The sequence below is a fragment of the Ctenopharyngodon idella genome, chromosome 9 (genome assembly GCF_019924925.1).
Source record: "Ctenopharyngodon idella isolate HZGC_01 chromosome 9, HZGC01, whole genome shotgun sequence".
In the NCBI taxonomy this organism is placed as follows: Eukaryota; Metazoa; Chordata; class Actinopteri; order Cypriniformes; family Xenocyprididae; genus Ctenopharyngodon; species Ctenopharyngodon idella.
Window position 1 is genome coordinate 5,114,773 of NC_067228.1, and position 17,220 is coordinate 5,131,992.

The window sequence follows — 17,220 nt, forward strand, 5'->3', positions numbered from 1 at the left end:
AAAAAAAAAATTTATAAATGCACTACTGATTCGAAGGTTCTTCCAAAGATGTATGCAACATGCAATCCCATAATGCACTGCGACAAATCGATCCAAGGTGGTTACCAAAGCAAAAGAATCTAGTAATCTAATGACATTATATAAATGCAAAACTATATATATATATATATATATATATATATATATATATACATATATATATATATATATATATATATATATATATATATATATATATATATATATATGAAACCTACCAAACATATCATTTAATACAGATATAAAATAAAAAAAAATAAATACAAATATGTATTACTGTTTGTTACGTTTTTTTTTTTTTTTGCTTATTGAAGTATTGTGTTGTTAGCTTAGCAACATGCTAACTCTATTGAAATCTATTGTGATTTGAGTCTCAAGGTTTCATGAGAGTTATGATGCTCCTTTTTGTAGGCATATCCAGCAAGAAAGCTCACTAGGTTTTGAAACTGATGTTTGCATAATAGTTTTTCCCCTGAACATTATAGTTACTGTAAATAGTACCCATAGTGCTTTGTCAGTAGATGGCGTTCTCAGGCTACTCCTAATAAACACGGGGTGGTGTGTTCCCAAAGGTCATGGTGGTCTGAACAGTGAGATTTACGATGCAATTGCAGGGTCTTTACGTAAGAAAACATGACTGATTTTACTTGTAAAGTTAGTACTTCGCCATTGTTTTGAAACCCTTTTCCTGACCCAGTCTTGAGGTTCAAGCAAATCTGTTTTCTTAAACAATTCATTTGAATTTACTCTTTCATCACCCTCTGATCTGGTTTAGTCACATTTCTGCTTACCACTTATAAACATTAGAATGATGTTAATGTGTTTTGAAGTTAGATTGTAAAATGTTTCTTGTTGTTTTTTGAGGATAGCGGTATTGTTAAGTACCTCGCTAATGAAAGGGATTTTGTCCGTGAGAATAAACGTCAGAAAGCAGCCTCTTGTGGAGTTTGTGGGTTATCTTCTAAACCACTGGTTCTCAGTGATTCGCAGGTCAATCCTTATATGGGGTCTAGTGCTTTCAGAAATCCATTTCACTGTATTTCCACTTGATTTCAAACAGACCTGACTCTTTCCACACCCTCAGAATGCATCTTACACATTGCTATCCGTAAAGCGCTTCACAAGAGCTTTCTCAGTGGCCTAAGAAGTGTAGCACTGCCAAGAGAGTTTGTGATCTGGATTTATAAAGGGCCAGAAATGTCATAAACACAAATATGCTGAATTTTTAACAGGAAACCATAAACATTGTTATGGCAACCTGTGTTGTTCTTTGTAACAGTGGAAACACAAGGCGATGGCTTGATGGTGGAAATGTTCACTCATTCAGAAAGAGCACAACTGTGTGTTCAAAATGATCCAAACCATAGATTAAATACTTTGTTTGAAGTTCTTTGCTGCCTTGATGTGTCATCAGGTTTGGGTCATTCATGCTGCTCTAATGTACCTTTTGACTGTTATTTTAGTCATGGTCATTAACTATGATTATATTGTATTTAATGAAAACTTTATTCCTGAGAAACAAAGGTAATTGTGACTTTTTATCTCACAATTCTGCCTTTTTTTTCACGCAATTGCAAGTTTATATCTCACAGTTCTGACTTTATAACTCGCATTTGTGAGTTTATATCTCGCAATTCGGAGGAAAAAAGTCAGAATTGTGAGATATAAAGCCAGAATTTCGTGATTAAAAACTTGCAATTGCAAGAAAAAAGTCAGAATTGCGAAGATATCTTGCAAATTCTGACATTATAACATGCAATTCTGACTCTATAACTCACAATATTGAGTTTAAATCTCACAATTCTGAGAAATAAAGTCAGAATTGTGAGATAAAAAGTTGCAATTACCTTTTTAATTTTTTTATTTAGTGGCGGAAACAAGCTTCCATTAAATCCTTTTGATTATAGAAATTAACACTTACACTTAGAATCTTAATAAATTGCCAGTTTTTCATGTTAGAATTTCATTTAATTGTAAATTTTGACATATATAATCATATTAGTTTGTTCTTAAATATAAACAAACATGACTTCCATCTGAAAAAACATGTGTTATATATTCTATATATTTGAATATATAGAAGACATGAAATAATGTACTGCATTATTTGATAATCCTGTCTGCTTCTCTTCCTGCAGGGAAACCGAGGTCGAACTGGGGTAGTTGTGGCTGCGTACATGCATTACAGCAACATATCAGCAAGGTAAGACGTGTAGACAGTGTACTGTCTGTGTTTATCGAATTAAAGATGCTCCTCTGAATGCTTATTATGGAAAGACCTTAATCCCACATCACAAGACTGGCCACACGTTAGGTAACACATGAGCAACTGCCAAAATGCATCACTTTACAAAGGAGGATTTGTCTCGACTCAAATTAAGTGCTGATCAAATTCATCTCTGATGCAAAAAGGTCTATTTTTATGGACAAAAAGCTTCCAGTAAATTCAAGAAGCAATTTTAGATACGTTTACTGGAAAACAAGACATAGATGCTCATTAAGAATATGATGTTTTTTGCAATGTGTTGTACAATAATGTAAGTGTTTCCTTTGCCTCTGCAGTGCAGACCAGGCTCTGGACAGGTTTGCCATGAAGAGGTTTTATGAAGATAAAGTGCTTCCTGTGGGCCAGCCTTCCCAGAGAAGGTCAGTTGTGCATTGTTTTCCCCATCTGACCTCTTATCTTTCTGCTTTATGAGTTTGACCCTCATTGTGAGCATTCAGTTTCAGCCATTGTTCAAATTTATGAGCTTCGCCTCCAGATAACAGTGGCCTAATGATGCAAACGATAGTTTTGTTAGGTTAAGTTAGGTTGTGTGTTGTTTACCTAACCATACCCTATGGCAATGTGGTATGTCCTTAAAAAGAAAAAAATGGTACGTAATCTCTTTCTGAGCGCCTCATGTCTGATCTCGCTTCAGTACCGCCACTATCATACATGCAAATGACATATCCGTCACTACAACTGGTCTCAGGTCAGTTGTGCTCAAACTATTGCTGCAGTTGCAGTCTAGTTCACTGTGATGGCAATACTGAAAAATACACTACCATTCAAAAGTTACTAGGATCAGTAAGAATTTATTTTTAAAGTAATTAATACTTTTACAAAGGTTCACTTTGATCAAAAGTGACAGTAAAGACATTTATAATTTTACAAAAGATTTCTATTTTTTAAATTCTGTACTTTAGAATCCTGAAAAAAATTTGGTATCACAGTCTCCACACAATTAAACAACATAAATGTTTTCAACATTGATAATAATAATAAGAAATGTTTCTTGAGCAGCAAATCGACATATTAGAATGATTTCTGAAGGACCATGTGACACTGAAGGCTGGAGTAATGATGCTGAAAATTCAGCTTTGATCACAGGAATAAATTCCTAGTAATAATATGCATGCTAATAAGAAACTAGTTGATAGTGAGAATTGGACCCTAAGCTAAAGTGTTACCGTATTTGTATATGTATATGTATATGTTTACACCAAATTCATCCACATTCCTCAAACGCTCATGATCATGTACCAGCTGTGGAGGGTTTGTATGCCTGATTGCCTAGAGTATGATCATTTTTTTGCGAATATGCTCTATAGAGACACTAAAAGGCCATGTTTGGGATGTTGTTCCTTTGGGTTGTTATTTCCTGAGTTATAATTAAACAGAAGTGGCTGCCAGTGTCTGCTGCTTAGCTTTATATGTACAGTGGAGTCCCAAAATCAAGACCAAACTTGGTCCTTTTTATTTTTAAACATTTATATACAGGAATAGTAATGACTTAAGTGAAAAATAAATATTTCAGATTCTGCACTATTTGTAGGTCATCATTTAAAGGGGTCTATTATGCTATTTTGCTTTTTTTTTTTTTTTTTTTTTTTACATTTTCAACTTTTTGAGTGTGTGATTTTGCTGTTTGAGCATGAAAAAGGTCTGCAAAGTTACAAAGCACAGCCAAAGAAAGTTATTCTCTATATCAGTGCACACTCACAGTCTTGAGTTTTCTTGCAGGAACAAACACTTCACAATATTCCTCATTTAAATAATTCCCAAGGCATATCCAAACAAAGGGGCGGGGCCTGGTTGAGTTGTGTTAGTAGTGTGTTGAAACTTGCATTATGGTAAGGGGCGTGACATTTCCGAAACCCGCTCGAAGCGGTTGACCAATCACAACACACTGGTCCAGCCGACCAATCAGAGCACATTGTGCTTATCAGAAGGAGGGGCTTTATGTAGACAGAGGAACTAAACAGAGCACTACTGACAGACTGAGAAGAAAAGTGCTGCAGTTTTTTTTTTTTTGAAAAATCAAGCATGGAAACCTATTCTAGTAGACCCCAAAAACAAAATCAAGACTTTGAAAAAGGGAGTTATTGGTCATTTTTAAATAAGCAAAATGAGTGATCATGTGACTCTTGCTTCCATTAAAGCTTCTCTGGAACATCTCAAATTATGCTGGAGAACATGATCATTAGGTTTTGGTCATGTCAGCTCCAGTGCTGCTGGAGCAAAAGATGGACAAATATTTTTTTTTTTTTACTCAGATTTCAATGGTGACTATATTTTTTGCAATGAAAAATGTTATATTAAAGAAAAGAATGTTTTTCCACTAGTAGTTTAACAGATTTTTGGACCCCAATGTACAGTTACAAACCCAAAGACACTGATAAACGTGTATATACGCTTTGTGCTCGAGTACATGCCTCTACACACACCCATTTATTCCTCATAAGGGAACACTTGGCCACGGATGTGCTGCTTTTACAGAATCAAGCATTCCATCTGTATATGGAAGCACTGGCACTTCAGGCTTCATTAAAACTAGGTTTCATTGGGGCACATACTTGTGCTCACTTCATGGAAAATGGAAAGGCAGAGTCATGGTAAGAGCTTGCTCCAGGAGGAAAGAAGAAGCTTATGATTTCTGCCGTTCTGCTCTTCTGGAATAGAGGGGCCCTGGAACAACTGAATGTTCATGGGAACCCAGGCCTCGGGCGATCTGCCAGGAAGATATAGAAACGCTGGTCACTATCCCTCTCTAGAGACACAGCCTCAACGTTCAAGAAGAAAAATGCTTTTTCCTGTTTATAAAATGTAACATCTGTGCTAAGGATTCGGAAACACAGCACAACGCTCCTCAACTGCAGATGAAACCATCTCATGACCCTAAATGGTGTTCACAACAGTGTTTAGATAGTGTGTTATGTAATACACACTCACATTAATACGTCTTTTGCTTGAAACCCTGAAAGACTTTCACACACTCAGTAAGATGGTGCAACAGGTGCATCTGCGTTTCCTAAATGGATGGTTGTCACAATACTACAATTTCAGTAGCCAATAGCAATGCCATTGAAATCTTATGATTCTCAATAAAAGTTTTATACCGCAGCAAAAACTAATATGATGTCCAATATGGTCCTTTATTTAAACATGGAAAATATATAAATATTTTGTTCCTTGATCTTTCAGATTACTGTAATTATTGTATTTTTTTAAAAAGGGGACCTATAATGCCCCTTTTACAAGGTTTAATGTGAGGCTCTGGCGTCCCCAGAATGTGTCTGTGAAGTTTCAGCTCAAAATACCCCACAGATCATTTATTATAGCTTGTCAAATTTGCCCCTATTTAGGTGTGAGCAAAAACACGCAGTTTGTGTGTGTGTCCCTTTAAATGCAAATGAGCTGCTGCTCCCGGCCCCCTTCCAAAAGAGGGCGGAGCTTTAACAGCTCACGCTTTGGTTGCTCACCCCCTTTGTTGTGTGTTCTCGGGGGCAGAATTTATGGAAATTTTGAAGTTTGTGATGTCACTTATCCAGAAGAAGCTTGTTTTAGTCCTAAAAAAACAATTTCTGTATAAGAAAATATCTCCCTTTGCCTGAACTTTGAGCGTGGTAACTTTGCAGTTGTTGTTTATGCTCAAACAGCAACATTACACACTAACTAAAGTTTAAAAAAATCATAATCAACCACCCCTTTAATGAGTTGATATAGAAGTACCAGTAGTTTTGACATCTCTAGTACACATTCGTTCATATCTCAGTCCTCCCCAGTTCTCTGTAATCATTAGTGTTGTCCACTAATTTGTTTTGCTTATTACATTATTTCTGATAATCTTTTTTTTTTTTTTTTTTTTTTTTTTCTAGGTATGTGCAGTACTTCAGCGGTCTGCTCTCCGGTCACATCAAGATCAACAACAAGCCCCTGTTTCTGCACCACGTCATCATGCACGGGATCCCAAACTTCGAGTCCAAAGGAGGTGAGCTGAAATACTCTGGCCGTTGGCCATTTGTCAGTGAAGGTGTTGAAAGCAGGTTTCTGGAGTCCGTCTCAAGTCCTGCTGCTTTTGACGCCTTCCTGTCAGACTGACAACATGCTGCTCTATTACACACATCTCGGGTGACCCGATCACAAGAGGTCAGTGCTAAATACAGCTGTAGACGGGGTCCAGAGTGTTTCGTGATCCGATCATTGAAACCACAGTAAGAGGTAGTCAGAGAAACATGTGACCACATCACATTTGTAGTATAAACAAATCCATCCTCCCCAGACAGTTATGTGTGGTGTTCTCAAAATGGTGGACCGTAAAGTTTTCCAAGTGGTCTGCTGATTAAAAAAAAAATAATAATTATTGTTGACAAAAAGTATCAACATTGAATCATTCGAATCAGCTGATTAATGAACTACAATAAATATAAACATAACAATAAATCATGATTATAGGGATGCACACATACCATTTTTTAAGGACCAAGTACGAGTACCGATACTTTTTTCTAGTACTCGCCGATACCGATGCCTATACATGTATTAATTTCTCTCTCTCTCTCTCTCTCTCTCTCTCTCTCTCTCTCTCTCTCTCTCTCTCTTTCTCTCTTTTTTTGATGTTGCAGTTTTCCAAGCACAACACAGTGAGACTAATGAATGTAGGACAGCTTCTTTATTATTACTCTAATGAAAAAAGTAATCATTTTTATGTGCTTGTCACAAACTTAAAATAACAAAAATTTCACAGTGTCCAACCTTCAAAGGGCATAATATATATAATTGTTGTTATATAAAAAGACATTTACAAACAAATAACAAACAATACAACAAATACTATAGAGATACAGATGAAATAAACTTGTTTTTCAGATACAGTAGGTTTATTTACTATGTATACATTTATTTAACATCTTTTGTTGTTTTAATTAATTAATGACAAATATAGGCTACGGTCCTTTTAAGACCGAATCCATGGATACTGACACATATCCTGTTTTCACCCAAATGTTTACGTCCACTTAAGCCATAACCGACTGTATTTACATGAGATACTCCACACGATGGACATATTGACAACTATGTGTGCATTTGACCATTCAGGCGCAAGGAGAGCTGATCGTGCGCTGTCAGAGAGAACTGGGATCGCGCGCAAGTGAGCGCGCGCGTGCGCGAGAGAGAGCGCTTCCGCCTATCCCGCCTTCACTAAACGATAACGAATTGTGATTGAAAGCATGCAGTTCGCTATGTGTGTGTTGTCAACATTAATTTTGAAGTATTTCCACACCTCTGTCGCTGACATTGTTTCTGCTGCTGCTGCCGCCGGTGTATCTCTGCATGGAAAATTCTGTCAGTTACGTCACGTGAGGTATTAGTCTTTGGTATCGGGGGTATTTTAAGTACACAAGCTTGGTATCGGGCCCGATACCGATACTGGTATCGGTATCCGTGCATCCCTACATGATTATTTTAAAGATATATATATATATATATATAATAATTACAAAGTCAATAGAAGGTCAACTTAAATAAGTCATATATGTAGTCATAATATCTCAGAAGTCTCCTCAACAAAACCTGATCACAAGTAGCTTCAGGAGACACATTAGAGACAGTGTAAAACATTCTATAAACAGTATTGTGATCGTATCATCTGGGACGCATGGTAATACTGTGTATAAACAGGGCCTGATAGAGTTAGAGAGACAATTTCTGCTCCACGATGAAGACCAGCCATTTAGATAATCCACTTTTAGAGCTCTACTAACATTTTGTTTTTGTTCTCTCTCATGGTTTCTCAGGTTGCCGCCCTTTCCTCAAGATCTACCAGGCTATGCAGCCCGTCTACACATCTGGGATCTAGTAAGAAACACCCCATGTTTTCCTACACGGTATTGCTCATGCTTCCCTGGCATGTAGCCCAGCCTTCAGGACGTCCAATCACAGGCAGCCCATCTGTGTCTGCGGGGGTGGGGGCTTCTGAATCACACACACTCAGAGGAGCCCACATGTGCTTTTCCCATACATCACTGAACTCAGCCCCTGTAGCTTCCTCCATGCTCTCAGACTGCAGTTTTGTCGTTACCAGTAGGGATGACCCTTGATACAAACAGAAATATGTCTTGCATCGATCACTCATATGTTTAGGCTCATGTTTGTGTGTTTAATGTGAGGTTGTTTGAGGTTAACGGGTGTGTGTCTGACTGATGTTTGCAGTAACGTCCAAGGAGACAGTCAGACCAGTATCTGCATCACCATTGAACCCGGCCTGCTCCTGAAAGGAGACATACTGGTAAGAATGAATCTCACAAAACCTGTCAAATCCTTAATTCAAAAGAATCAAATATTTTATATGAAGAAAATGAAGCTTATTTTCGAACCATGAAGATTTCGAAGCCATTATTTTTATTTAATTTTACCATAATTATATTATATTATATTATATTTAGGGCTGTCAACGTTAACGCGTTAACGCATGCAATGAATTTTTTCCAGTTTAACGCGTTAACAATATTTAACGCAATTAACGCAGCATCCATTTTTCCTGTCATCCTTTGGCTAGCATTACAATATATGATCACGCTCTTATTCATGCAAATGCTTTTAAACCATTTAAACGCACCAAAAGAGAAAAAGAGAATGCGCTATCTGAGAATGTCCTGTCACACACACGACGCACAGAAAGACGCGCGCCAGTATCGTGCGCATGGACGGCGCGCCACAATCTAGTTCTCTGTCAATAACACACACAATAATGCCAAAAATGTCTGTTTTGTCGAGGATCCTCATTAGAACAGCCTTGAATGAGTTAAATCACGTTTTAAAAATGAAAGTAAAGAGTTGTGAGAAAGTGGGACGCGTGTGAGATCTGTGTCATGTGCAGCTCTTAAAGTGACAGCAACCAATGCTGTCTGTCATTGAAGATAATGAAAGAACAAAGGTAACAGAGAAAACTACTCACAGCTCTTGACTGAAGAACTTTTGTAGCTTTAATAATGATTAATCTATATTTAATTTAGGCTATAAATTATGCAGTGCAGACTGTTTGGTAACTTTATTCAATTTCTGTATATTTCCTATCTGTTAGACAGGTAGGAAGGGCACTGGTAGACTAAATATGACATTTATTATGGGTTTATGAGAGGATTGTTCTAAGTTCACTTAAATTAAAAGTTGTTATATTTTTGAAGCCTAATAAATATAAAAAATAATAGCTTTCAATTACATTGTAATGTTGAATGGCTATAATTCATGTCAATCTCATTGAGACACCAGTAGCAGTATTAGTATCAGTGATATTGGCCTTCATTCATAAAAAGATCCCATTAAACAAGTATTTAAAATATACTGTCTTTATGTTGTTTTAATTTGGAGATAAACTGTGAAATTATTACATTATAAAATATATTAAAAACGTATAAAAACGTGAGCATTTTCAATTGCGATTAATCACGATTAATCATAGAAAAATGTGTGATTAATCGAGTTAATTTTTTTAATCGGTTGACAGCACTAATTATATTATATGTTGTTATGTTATGTTATCAATCATATAAAATCAAAAGAAACTAATATTTAGTGTAAAGAAAATGAAGCCTGTTTTAGGACAATAAAGGAAATTATTTTCATGATTTTCATGACAATTAAGCAGATTTTCCCTTCCAAAGGCTCATCAATATAATGCAAAATATATTATATTGTATTATATTATATTAATCATATCATATAAAATCAAAAGAAACAAATATTTTGTATAAAGAAAATGAAGTCTATTTTAGGACAATAAATATTTTCATATATATTATTCAAATATTATATTATACTGTATATCATATGTTATTCAAATCAAAAATTATTCTCATCAATATAATGCATATATTATATTATATTATATTATTATATTATATTATATTATATTATATTATATTATATTATATTATATTATATTATATTATTACTTAAATGGTAAATTACACATTGGTAATTTTTTGTTGTACTTCCTTTATGATTTTTAAAATAATAATAATAATTAATAATAATAATAATAATAATAATAATGCAATCTTACATTTTCACTAATAGGGTTAATATTAATTTATAATTCCCAATTACAATGTCTAATAATGGGAATCATCATCATTGAGAATAATGGGAATCACAAAACAACTCAAAAGTATAACAATTTGGAAAATATACAGAATTGTTGTGAAATCAATGTCACAATGCAAACAAATCCTACTGGTCCTATAATTGTATTTATATAAAAAGTATTTTGCTTTTGACTTGTGGGGTTAAATATGGCACAGGTTTTTCCTCCATTTATGGGCATTTCTCAGGGCAACACATGCCAATAATAAAGCAGGATGTCTAGAGGGCCATCCATCAGACATTCATTCCTGTTGAGAGACACTTTTCTCTGCATAGATTTATTTGCTTTTTACCCCAGAAAGCTTTTTGGAAGAGTAAGCCAAAAAGAGCTGAGTGTGTGATCATAATGCTGTGCTTGTAGAGGAGCACTCTCTCTGAAATCAATCAGAGCTGATCGATAGAGGACTCTCACCCGAACACAAACCACAACAGTAGCACTGCGCTTTGGCCAAAGCATATTATACATCAATATATGTTAGCATGAACGTGAAACTTACCTTGAGTATCAGATGTGACTGAGATCATAAGTGAATATATTCTTTTCATTACATATTATATTATCAGCATGATTTGAGTGAAGTTTAAAGATGAAATTAGTGAATATGAGTTTTTTAATATTCAGTATATCTCCCTTTTACTTTGTCGACATCATTTGTTTTAGTATTCTCAGATAAACTCTAGGTTTTTAAAAGCTTCATTTTGTTGATTGTGAATCACTGTTTTTCCCAAGCGGACCCCCCATGTGTTAGACTGAGCCTCTGCTTCAGTTTGGGAAAACCGCAGAAAGCTTAGCCAGCCCCCATCTTCCTCAATTTGGTCGTGTTTGTTATGTTTCACTCTCCGAACTGAAAAGCTGTACATTTTATGTCCATCTGCCCTAAGTTAAGTAGGTTAATTATAGTTATTTTGGGCAACAGAAAGAAGGATACAGTTTCCTCAGTGGCCAGTGAGGACATTTTTATGTCCTTGTCTGGGGTTTGGAGAGGTTCTGTTGTTTTACATACTTTCACTATACTGACATCTCTGGCTCTGCTGCACCATGGGAAGGCGAGGCGACCAGCATCCAAAACCTCTCAAACAATTTGTTCCAAGCCCGTGAATAGAACTTTCTGTGCAGAATGTGCGTGTATTGACGCAAGATTACATTTGAATGATTTGCCATGCTCTTAAAGGAATGTTTTGGGTTCAATACAAGTTCAATACAACTTGTGCCATGTCGATTACCACAGAAAATAATTTCTGAACAAAGAAGCATAAATCGTGGTTGCAAGTTGAAGTGAAGCAAACTCCACTCACAGGAATTACACTGGCAGTGCAAAACCAGAAATTCATCCACACAGAAATGTAGGAAAACAATTTTGTTTATGCTTCAGACAACATTGCAATAATACCAGCCTCACATTTCTGCCTGTAAATCCTACAGAGCGTTGATATGTTGTATAGAAGTTACTGCAATAAAGTTGATAAACAATATTTATTTATTATTAATATCTTATTTAGCTGACTTATTTATTTATTTGCTTTCTTTCTTACTTAGAGAAGACAAAATTATTTATTATAATTATTATAATTATGGTGGCTTCATGTATCTACGGTATGGCTTTTTTTCCTCCCTGGCTGAAATTCAGCTTATTTTCACTTAATAGTAGCATGTGATTTCTTTGACTGTTTTCACTCTCTGTGTGTTTCACCTGTTATGTTTGTTTTCTCCTCCACAGCTCAAGTGCTATCACAAACGCTTCCGCAGCCCGTCCCGCGATGTCATATTCAGAGTGCAGTTTCACACCTGTGCTGTTCATGACCTGGGCATCGTGTTTGGCAAAGATGAGCTTGATGAAACATTTAAAGGTATGCTGGATTTGCCGGGGTTTAGTCTTGCATAGTCATTCTTTATTTTATTTTATTTTATTTTATTATTTTATTTTATATTATTTTAATTTAATTTAATTTAATTTAATTATTAATTTATTTTTTATTTTATTTTTTTATTTTGTTTTGTTTTATTTCATTTTTTATTAAATCGGCTGTATTTATGACACTGCTTTGGTCATTCCATTTCTTTTTTTCAGATGACAGATTTCCTGAATATGGAAAAGTGGAATTTGTCTTTTCTTTTGGTCCAGAAAAAATCCAAGGTAAGAACTCTATTTATTGTCATTCATTGTCAGCTAGTAAATGAATCATAGAAATACTGTAAATAGGGCATAAACTGAGCCCAGAAGCTTCTGACTGTAGATGTTCTGTCACAGGAATGGACCACCTTGAGAACGGGCCCACTGTTTCTGTGGACTACAATACCCAAGATCCTCTGATTCGCTGGGATTCTTATGAGAACTTCAACCAGCGCTGTGAAGATTCCATGGAAGGTGAGTGAAGCTGTAGTCTCATTTTCAACGAATGAATGGAAATTATTAGATTTTCCCCACAGTGAATCCAGAATGGTAGTAAAACAGTTCTATTTTTGCTTCAGACAAATTAGGGAAAAAAGGTCACATTTCTGCTTATAAATCCTTGAAAATTTATTATTTTTTTTTTTCATTGTGAGTTACTGTCTAAATTATGACTAAATTATTATTATATATTAAATTATTATTATATTAAATTATTTGTTGGCACAAATTTATATTTCCCTTAATGCTGTCAATTGACATTCATTTCACAAAGAAGCCACTCCTCTATATTTTTTTAGGAATATATTATATATTTATATGAGTGCAACAGTGCCCAACCCCTTTTTCAGCGACATTGCTTCTGCAAGCATTTTTTTTTTTTTTTTACATAATTTCTCTCATAGAGATTTAAATAAAGCATTTGCTAAAGCGTTACAAACCTATTTTATATATATTTTAAGTTTATTGCAAAATATGCATATATACACAAATATTTAATAGTTTGAGAGTGTATGGAGGTCGACTCAATTACTTCATGGGAGTGCGTGGAGCTAAAGAGCTCTTTTGGCACGTGTTGCTTGTTTCGACTCTCCGATTGGTGGAATTTTCTGTACAGGATTATGGGTAATGTAGTTTTTCACCACAAATTCCACTGTTAAACATGATTATTTTAAAAATAAGTTAAAAATAATGTGGGCTTCAACACAAAGCAAATACCATCGATCAAAAACCTTGTAGCGTACAGTAGATAAGTTATCGTTAAAAATTGTTATCGATTATATTATTAAAAAAATGAATGGCGTTTTTACTTCTGGAACCCGACTGTTGCGCTCTAAAGTATTGTTAGCTTAGCAATATTCTAACGCCAAACTCTGTTGAAATCAGTTGTTAGTCGAGTATCCTGTGCACTTTGTAGAAGTGTCTATAGTCTGTACACATCAAAGCAGCTCACTAGGTTTTTGGAAGAGGGAGTTTTGTTTACTCCTTTATTAACTAACGATTGTCACTCAGAGTTCATATAGAGTCTGTGTTTGGGTCATCCGTCAGTCCGACATCAGTTCATCAGTATTCTGGCTGCATTAGTTTTATGACAGAGCTGTTTGTGTACATGACTATGATAATCCGTGTGTGCGACAGAGACTGATTTAATCAGAGGAGTTTGTAGTGCATCTCTTTAACAAATCACAGAGGTCGAGTTGAGTTCACACACGCACACCGCCGTGTCACTGAAATTGTCCTCACACCCTTGTGGCCTAAGCTACGAGCCTCCTTATTTTAACTTGTGGTGTGCTTCTGCTCCTCAAACAAGTGATTTGTTGTCCTTTTTTGAGACATCCTCATTTGCTGGGACAGCTCTCTGGAGAGGGAACGTCTGAGCGAGGAATTCTAGGAGGATATGTATGCAATTCTGTTGAGGTTTGGAAGTATATGCTTTAGTGTAAAGGGTTAATTCACCCAAAAATGTTCATCTTCGGAACACAAATTAAGATATTTTTGATAAAATCCGATGGCTCAGTGAGGCCTCCGTTGCTAGCAGGACAATTAACACTTTCAGATGCCCAGAAAGCTGCTAAAGACATATTTAAAACAGTTCATGTGACTACAGTGGTTCAACCTTAATGTTATGAAGTGATGAGAATACATTTTGTGCACCAAAAAAACAAAATAATGACTTTATTCAGCAATATCTAGTGATGGGCGATTTCTAAACACTGCTTCATGAAGCTTCGAAGCTTTACGAATCTTTTGTTTCGAATCAGTGGTTCGGTGCGCGTATCAATGAAAATTCTGTCATTAATTACTCACCTTCATGTCGTTCTACACCCGTAAGAGCTTCGTTCATCTTCAGAACACAAATGAAGATCTTTTTGATGAAATCGGAGAGCTTTCTGTCCCTCCATAGACAGCTATGCAATGCTTCTAAAAGTTCATAAAGAGATCAGAAAACTAATCATATTGACCTTAACTTGTGTTGAACCTGGAACAATTACGGTGGTCAAAACTGTAATGCTTCAAGCTATTTATTTAGCCATAAATTACACTCAGTACTGCAATGATTGCATGTAGTATGGTTGGAAAGTAGGAGAATAAGTTCATCAGCACCATTTAATCAGAATAAAAATGGTGATTTCAACCAGATCTTGCCATTTGTGTGTGTGTTTTATGCATCAGAAAGGACTGAGGGCGGTCTGGAGGTGGTCTGGAGGCTGGTACGATCCCAGCATTGAATAGAGAACACACAGAGCCCATTTTTCCTGTGGGAATTTGACCACAGCCACTCCACACCACCCTGTGTCCCAAGCCTCCGTTTCCCTCATCGGCTTTCAGTGGCCTTTTGTGAAATATTCCAGGCGTTGGCTGAGACTTGTGCAATTCATGCAGTGAGGAGACAGTCAGACCATTCCAGTCCAATCACAATGTCCAAAACAGCTACAACTATAAATTATTTTGTCTTCGAAAACACACATGCGGTGTGTTTGTTATCTATCCGACAAGAGCGTGTTTTGATTATTGCAATCCAAAAAATACTTTTAAAACTGTCGAGACTGCATCGCTATGTTATTTTTAATATCCCTGGGGTCAAATTTTAGGAGCTCCAGTCAGTTTAGCACATATTTAAATTCTACTCTGTTCTACGTTTAAGCCATCTGAGATGACAGGCTATAAAGGCTATAAAGTCTGACCAATCCTTTCTTTAAATAGGGAAGGCAGAAATACACCACCTTTAAGAAGGGTGTAAACTAATCCAAGTGTCTGGTCAAGAGGCAAGACCCCAAAGCCCCTCTATCTAACTGCCCCCTGGCATCACCTGGTAGTGTTTTATGCCCCTTATGAGATGCCACATGCTACATATACTATATATACTGTTCATTAGTCTGGGGTCTGTAAGATTTTTAATGCTTTTGAAAGAAGACTCTTAGAAGAAGTCTGCATTTATTTGATACTGTTTTATACAGTAATATTTTGATAATGTTATTACAATTCAAAATAACCATTTTTTATTTGAATATATTTTAAAATATAATTTATTCCTGTGATGCAAAGCTGAATTTTAGCATCATTACTCCGGTCTTCAGTGTCACATGATCCTTCAGAAATCATTCTAATATGCTGATTTGCTGCTCAAGAAACATTTATTATTATTATCAATGTTGAAAACAGTTATGCTGCTTAATTTTTTTGTAGAAACTGTTTTTTTAAGGTAATTTGGGAAAAAAAACTTTCTGACCAATCTTTTGAACATTACACACACACACACACACACACACACACACATATATATATATATATATATATATATATATATATATATATATATATATATCATACCATTGCCATGATATGAAATTACACCCATCCTTATATAAAGTTTGATCATACCGCCCACTCCTGCATGCTTGACAGAGACTGTCTTCAGTCAGTAGGACTGCTGAATGGAAAGGGCACATTTGCAAATGAATTTAGATGCCTATCACACAGTCAAACATCTCCATTGAGTGACTGCGGTCAGAGGACCGACTCTAGAGACATGATAAGCAGCCAGACATTATGCTTTTGTGCTGGAGCTCATGCATGCGTCCCGTCTGCCAACACTGAAGGACTGGCTGACACTGTCAGAGGAGAGAATGACTGGTACTGATACACCAAGAACAGTGAACTTATGTCATGATTAAAGGGATAGTTCACCCAAAAATGAAAGTTCTGTCATCATTTACTCACCTTTAAGTTGTTCCAAACCTGTATGAATTTCTTTCTTCTGCTGAACACAAAATAAGATATTTTGAAGAATGTCGGTAACCAAACAGTTGATGGACCCCATTGACTTCCATAGTATGGAAAAACAATATGGAAGTCAATATTGGCCCATCAACTGGTTATGGACATTCTTCAAAATATCTTCTTTTGTGTTCATTGGTATGGTAAGCTGTTCAAAATTTGGATTTCATTAGTCCATTACCACTAGTATAAAGCCTGCATGCTAACTTTAACACACCTCTACAGTGGCTTAGAAACGGCACTGTGAAATGGGCTGATTGCACAACAGACGGCTCTGTATGTATTAGCCCATATGGGAAATTCAAGGGTTCATAAAAGTATTGGTACAGTAAAAACTGTTCAGTATTAGGGTTTGTTGGTCCCTTGCCATTAGAAAAGCTTGCATGTTTAGCTTTAATGCATCTCTATAGAAAATGAGCTGATTGCACACAATAGAACGATAATGTATTGCCCCATAGGAACGTCAAGGGTTCATAAAAATATATTGGTAAAGTAAAAACTGTTCAAAATTTGGATTTCGTTATATCATTAGACCCTGCTTTAAATACCTTGGCTCAATTAACTCTAACAGTGCTTAATAAAAAAAAAAAAAAAAAGAACAAAGCA

General features: G+C 35.7%; 1 protein-coding gene across 10 annotated transcripts in view; it reads left to right on the forward strand.

Annotated features, from left to right (window-relative positions):
• tns1b (tensin 1b) overlaps positions 1-17,220 on the forward strand; it is a 272,519-nt gene that overhangs the window by 195,333 nt on the left and 59,966 nt on the right. For all 10 annotated transcript variants that reach the window (XM_051904735.1, XM_051904732.1, XM_051904734.1 and 7 more), the window contains 8 exons: positions 2,178-2,242; positions 2,602-2,685; positions 6,181-6,293; positions 8,101-8,161; positions 8,516-8,591; positions 12,166-12,295; positions 12,517-12,582; positions 12,697-12,813. In XM_051904735.1, the coding sequence (XP_051760695.1) occupies positions 2,178-2,242; positions 2,602-2,685; positions 6,181-6,293; positions 8,101-8,161; positions 8,516-8,591; positions 12,166-12,295; positions 12,517-12,582; positions 12,697-12,813 (712 nt within the window). The remainder of the gene's footprint in view (positions 1-2,177; positions 2,243-2,601; positions 2,686-6,180; positions 6,294-8,100; positions 8,162-8,515; positions 8,592-12,165; positions 12,296-12,516; positions 12,583-12,696; positions 12,814-17,220) is intronic.